The 6636-nt window shown below is 37.6% G+C and overlaps 1 protein-coding gene and 1 long non-coding RNA gene across 2 annotated transcripts; both read left to right on the top strand.

Moving 5' to 3' along the window:
• The first annotated feature begins 530 nt into the window (after window positions 1-530).
• On the top strand, window positions 531-1667 carry Sgt (small glutamine-rich tetratricopeptide containing protein). Its single transcript, XM_017620787.1, has one exon. The coding sequence runs from the start codon at window positions 676-678 to the stop codon at window positions 1612-1614; it is 939 nt and encodes a 312-aa protein (XP_017476276.1). The 5' UTR covers window positions 531-675; the 3' UTR covers window positions 1615-1667.
• Window positions 1668-2469: 802 nt separating this feature from the next.
• On the top strand, window positions 2470-5094 carry LOC108366389 (uncharacterized). Its single transcript, XR_001848077.1, has 4 exons — window positions 2470-3134; window positions 3193-3302; window positions 3383-3531; window positions 4879-5094. It is a non-coding gene; the product is annotated as an uncharacterized LOC108366389 (long non-coding RNA).
• The last annotated feature ends 1542 nt before the right edge of the window (window positions 5095-6636 follow it).

Genomic DNA, 6636 nt, shown 5'->3' with positions numbered 1-6636 from the left:
AAAAAACTTTTTATTATGGCGAGAAAATTTTACTTTTCTGCTGTGCCAATTCGTAACTTTTTACTGCTGGAAATATTTGACAGTTGCTCTGGTGCAAAAGTTGAGCAATTAAAATCAGAAATTATACAAAAAATACTTGTTTTTACTGACTTTTATTCTTCTAGAACTAAAAGCCATGCATTTATTATACCCCTTAGTAATAAAATTAGAACAAAAAAACTCTTCAAAACCGTCAGGCCGGGTTGAAAATTTTCATTCACCTCATAGTTAACAAAAATTTACAATCCGTAGTACTTTTCTATCAATTCGCAAACGCCGTTTGCACAAAAAAGGTTATAAAATGCGTTTTATTTAAATCGTTTAGAAAATGAGTCATTTATGTATACCATTTTATGTGGAATTATTCAATAAATTTAGTTTTGCACTATACTTTTTGAAACCATTTGGAGTAATTATTATTGCTTCTTAAAAGCAACCCTGCGTGCTTGGAAGGCGTCCGTACCAATAATTTCATCCCTAGCATATTCATCCCCGAGGAAGGCAGTCGCCAAATTCACCGAAGGTTGTTTACTGGTTATATTGTGGTATCGAGTAATTACTTGCAATTTCTTGTGTCGTTTCATCGCTACTAGGACATACAAATTATAGCAAGTTATTTATCTACGCCCTTCCAAAATGGGTGACGAGGTTCAGAAAGAATTTGTACGATCAATCCTAACTTTTTTGAAAAGGCCTGTTACATCCCTGAATATGTCAGAAGACTGTAAAGAGAGCCTCGATGTTGCTATTCAATGTCTTCAAACAGCTTTTGACATCGGAGAAGAAACGTGTATGGAAGCAGATTTTCTTGGTGAAAGTGTTGAAAACTCGCATAAAAACTTACATATATTTGAAGTATTTCAATCATTATACATTGAACGAAGTCCAAAGGTTACACAAATTGCTGAAGAACTCAAAAACGAAGGCAATCGCCTCATGAAAGATGGAAAGTATAATGAAGCTCTACTTAAATATAATAGCGCAATTTCTTTTGATCCCAAAAATCCTATATATTACTGTAATCGAGCAGCGGCTTATATTCGATTGAATTATAATGAGAATGCTGTTACTGACTGCAAAACAGCTATATTGTACAAACCAACTTATAGTAAAGCATATGGAAGGCTTGGTATTGCATATTCTAATTTAAAAATGTACAATGAAGCACAACAAGCATACGAAAAGGCAATAGAATTGGAACCTGATAATCAAGATTACCGGAATAATTTAGAAGTTGCTCGTGATGCAGCTCAAGCTCGTAATTCTATACCACAAATAACGGAGGGAATTAATACCATGTTATCAACTCCAGCCATTCGAAATATTTTCAATAGCGCTGACATTGATTTGGAGCAATTGCAAATTTTGTCTCAAAATCCAGTTGTGATGAATGCTGTTTCGCAACTGTTTGCTGGGATTCCAGGCACCAATAGCGATGCAAATACCTCGCCCGTGATCCCCAATGGTATGTTACAACTTTTCCAGTCGTTTGCAACACAGCTGTCATCGGGTCAGAACGACGGATCTAGCGAAGCATTCCGTCAAAATTCAGATTCAGATCCACCTGCGCCTTAAGTTCCCCTGTAAAAAAATTGCATACTAAAATAAAGGAAAATTTTCCAATAATAGACCAGGCTTTCAAAAAAAGGGAGATGAGGGAAAGTAGAGGGGGTCCCCGGATTTTAAATCTGAAGGCCCACTCGAGAGGCTTATAGTTTTTAGTTAATTAGTTGTTAAAAAAAGTTGCAAAAAAGTCAAACTCAACCTCCCTTTTTCCTTTGTGGAGCGATTGAACTGAAAGTGAAAAAATTGCGAAAAATACTGAAAACGGAAACAATGGAAACGGAAATATTTAAGTTTATATGTGGCGTATTCTTTCTGAAAGTTACCCCCTCGCTATTTTTCTTTTAACTCAAAACTTTTAAAAATTGTAAAATTCCTTAAAAACCAAAGCTTTCCAACGCCAAGTGGCAAAGTAACGTAAGATCATCTGCAGATTTTTTTAATCCCACTCCGCATTGGAAAGCTTGTTTCTTTCAGGAATTTTAAATACACTTAGGTCTTTTTTTTATGCGGTACATGAGTTCCTCAGAAAGCCGCATAAAAAAGTTCCTTACTTTCATACACAAACAAGGCATGCGCTCCAGCATTTTCAAAAACCGCATGAATTCAGATACTCCATGTAAAAAGATCTAAAAACTCCATAAAAAAATCCATTGAGGCAATATTGACCAAAAAACTATTTATTTCTTCACTTCAACACTTATTATTCCATGTAAAACTGAGCATTAATCAAATAAATAAAATTATATCTGTATTTTAACCAAAAACAAAAAAAAAATACCACAGCAAATGCATGAATTATGTAAGAATACAAAGACAAATTATTTATCAGAAGCATTGTCTCTTACAAACTGAAAAAAAGTAATAAAAACTCAAAAAGGCAAAATCGCTACAGGGAAGAAATGGTTTGAAAAAACCGCATAAAAGGAGACCTAAGTGTATTTAACGTTCAGAAAGAATTCGCCATATATATTTTTTTCTTAATTTTACTAACAAAATCTAATTTTTATTAACTAAGCCTTAATTGTATATCTATATATCGTTACCTTAATATAGAAAGGCCCTAACTCATATAGTCGCTGAGACGCAAAAATCCGTAACTGACTAAAATTTGTTATTTCTTAAAATGTTGTGGGGGCTTATAATAAGATGAAATGCATCATAAACAATCAAAAAGGAAATTTTGGATTTTTACTTTAACAGCCTAATTCTTAAAAAAAAAACTTAAAATGCTTTATAAACGTATAATAGTAAAGGCACATTTCATTTTTATAAAAGTGTAAAGTAAGCACTATTCATAAATATTTTATAAGAGTTTTGTAACTACAAATATTTGTAAAGCGTTTGGTGTCAAAACTCGAAATAAATACGGCAGGTTTGGCTAGAAAAATGTCAAGACCCTTTCAGTCAGTTGAAAAAAATAATATAAACATTCATTTGTTGGAAATATAATTTAACTAAGCGCTTTAGTTATATTAGCAATGGAGCAAAAGAAACGGAACAGGGGGGATAATTGGACTACGTAAGATAAGGTATGCCTAATTGTGTGGATATAAAATATAATTCATTGTGTTTAATATAATTTTTAAGGCTTTGCTTCAAGAATTAGTTCGTGAACGGGTGAACATTATTGAAAATAAGAACACGGATACAAACTCAAATAAGGCGAAACAAGAGGCCTGGAGAGACTTACAAGAGAGGTACGTACAACTTAATATTCATGTTCATACGTATTTCTTTACATTGGGAAATATCCTTTGCTCAACATTTTGTCTTGCAGCTTCAGTGAGATATGTGCAACTAAGCGAACTGTGATCCAATTGAAATCAGACTGTTGCTGAACCATTATCAAACGAAGACATCTCCGTTTGGCAGCCAAATGAGTTTGTTGTCAACTTCAATTCATTTGATTCGGACAAAATACAGCAGGTAAATATTGTCAAAATCTGCGGCGGAGAGAGGAGGCCTCTATATCTTCTAGTAGCGTGGAATGGCAGACGGTGTCAAACGCCTTTGACAAGTCCAACGCTACTAGAATCGTTCTCTCACAGGGACGGTTTCGGTTAAGGCCACGAGTTATCTGAGTGTTTATGGCGTTAAGTGCTGTTGTTGTACTGTGCACTTTACGGAAACCATGCTGATGCTTCGCTGGGGTCAGGTGGTTTGTGAAGTACGGGAGTAGCAAGGCCTCGAGTGTCTTCGCTACCGGGGAAAGGAGTGTTATCGGACGATAAGAATCTCCTTTGTTGGCAGGTTTCCCCGGTTTGAGCAGTGGGACCACTCTCCCCACCTTCCAGATGTCTGGGATGATGAGAGTGGCCATTGACAAGTTGAGGACCTCCGTTAGGTACGCTACCCCCGCAGGACCCAAATTTTTCAGCATCAGCATGCATATTCCGTCGGGACCCATGGCTTTGGAGGCTTTCGCCTTCCCGATGGCCACCTGAACTTCACCGCAAGTGAAAGCAAGGGGGGCACAATTTGTTGGCAGTTTGTGCAGCCTTCTGGTCACTCGACGCTTGGCTTTGTCCACCGGAGGATGCAGTATGAACTGCCGGCTAAAATAGCTCGCGCATCGCTCCGGGTCCGACGAAGCATGGTCGCCGAAGGAAATTTCGACTCTGTCGTCGTGCTTCGTCGGATTAGACAATGACCTCACGGTTGACCAAAGCTTGCTCACACCAGAGGTGAAATTACAAGTCTTCAGATGCTCCTCCCACTTCTTCCGCTTATGTACGTTTACTAGTTGCCGAATCTCCGCGTTGAGATCCCTGATACGGGGATCTCCGGGATCGGCCTGACGAAGGCTATCACGCTCATCGGCTAGAACAGCCGCTTCGGCAGGGAAGTTTGGACGTGGGTCCGATATACATCCTGCCGGTATGAAGCGAGCTGCAGCAGCAGTGACAGCCCTGCGGAACTTACGTTCACCGAGATGGACGTCGGTTGGTGTGGGGAGCGCTGTGAAGGTGTTTTCGGTAAACTCCGCGTAACCTTTCCAATCAGCTTTAGAAAAGTTGATATAGGTCCGGTGTTTGGCGGAGGCAAAGTCGATTATCTCTTAGCTTGGTGGTTATTCCGGCATGGTTTCCTACCCGGATGTATTGTCAAACGAATCTTCATGACAGTGACGATGGCACAACGCCGATGCAAAACAGACAACCGAAATTTGAAAAGGCATGACGGGAAATCGTTCTACAATACATCTACCTTTCGAGTTAAGCTGCTAATTCTTATAGTCACAGAAGTAAATTGTATGTAAATAAAACTTTTCAGAATCCTTCAGGTGTAGAAGCAACAAAAATGATTTTGGATTGCAACTTAAAGTGTACGAAAAAGTGGCATGTAATGAAAATGGAAACTGAAAGGAAGAAGCAAAGGAATTTGGACTTGGGATATGAAATTCTAAAAAGCAATGCGAATTTTATGAAAAGAGGCAAAGTTAAAATAAATTAAAAAACAGTTAATATTTCTTGGCGATATGTTATTTTTAATTAATTATATGGCGTATTGTTTGAAATTTAAAAATTGCTGTCAATAAACATATTAAGTATAATATTTGCTCGTCTCTGGCTTGCTGGATTTCCATCGGGAATTTCATCAAGTGAACGGTCGGGTGTTAGTATAGAATTATTGCATGGTGCTGAAACATATGTATGTATGTTTCACAAAAATATACAGGATGTCCTAGACCACCCATCCACCCCGTTAGTTGGTAAAAACCTGTACATATATCCCATTAAAAAAAGACTTCCGGTCAATTAAATCTACTTCCGGTTGAAATTCAAAGTGGGTAATACGACCAAAAGATAGAGCATCCACGACATGGATGTTGATTTTTTGTTTGCGTTTTCCAATAAACAACATGTCCTCTATTTTCAAAGTTTTGTTATTTGTAATACATACATGTATTGTTAACAAATTCTTCCGTGTTTTCGTTTTCAACGATTGCAAAATTATGTAGGACTGCAAGTGCGATGATAAGTGTTTTTGCATTTTGCAGGGAAACAGTCTTGCCGGGCTTGTTCGAGTTGTAATCACAACCGCAGTGTTGCGCGAATTATTAAAGTATCGCGTTCTGTGTGAATTTCTAGCAATGTATTATCAGTTGGGCTGTTGCAACAATGTCGCCATTTTTCATCAATACGGCAGTAATGCCGCTTTTATTACGTGCCTCGAACAGGCCCGCCATCTAGTAAGCAACGAAATCTTTGCTTCCAAACGCCAAAACATCTTTCTATTGCAATCCTTGTCCCGATATGCGCAATATTGTATCTCTTCTTTTTCATTCTGCGGCCTAAGATAGATATGGTGTGAGCTTATACCCTGAATCGCCAAGCAATCGCCCTTTAAAATTTGCTTCCTCGAAATTCGCTTTCAAGGATGACTCGTCAAATATGCGACAATCGCGAGTACTACCTCTCCACCTTGCAACAATATTGCGTATTTTTAGATTTTCATCACATACTGCCTATACAATTTCTCTTTATTTGTTTCTATAGTCAAATTGTAATCAAAATTACTCGGACATTTAATGAATAATATCCTTTTCGATTTATGTAGTATTGGGATATATCTCCGCCCACTTTTTTAATTTGAATGTGTTTCACAGCCTTAAAACTTCTCATCAGCGATTGCTCCTTTGCTAAAGTTTACGGCATTTTTATAATATTATCCGCATGCTTAGCGAGAGCGGTTGCCACCCTAACACAGATGCGGGATACAGTAGCCTGACTTAGACCATGGAGCTCACCTGCATCACCCTGAACCTGTATTATAAAATATTATAATATTAAGTGAAAACATTTGCAATTTAAAATCTTACTTTTCTGCGGCCCCAATATCGTAAAGCCACGAGAACTTGTAGTTTAAGCGAAGTTCCAAAGCCTCTTCATTTAATTTCATTCATCAAATGAAATATCAGATTTCACCAAATTTATAATTTTGTCCACTCCACCTTTAGAGAAGCGATATCTCATACGAAACTCCTCATCATTCAATAGAAATGGATCTCTTCGTTCCTGGAAAGATTTT

The sequence above is a fragment of the Rhagoletis zephyria genome, unplaced genomic scaffold (genome assembly GCF_001687245.7).
Source record: "Rhagoletis zephyria isolate East Lansing unplaced genomic scaffold, Rhagoletis_zephyria_1.1 Rzeph_scaffold_02252, whole genome shotgun sequence".
Lineage (NCBI taxonomy): Eukaryota > Metazoa > Arthropoda > Insecta > Diptera > Tephritidae > Rhagoletis > Rhagoletis zephyria.
This window is presented reverse-complemented; position numbering and strand designations above follow the sequence as displayed.

What these genes read in the sequence shown, in the direction of transcription:
- Sgt (XM_017620787.1), top strand. Translation starts at nt 676, where the DNA reads ATGGGTGACGAGGTTCAGAAAGAATTTGTACGATCAATCCTAACTTTT.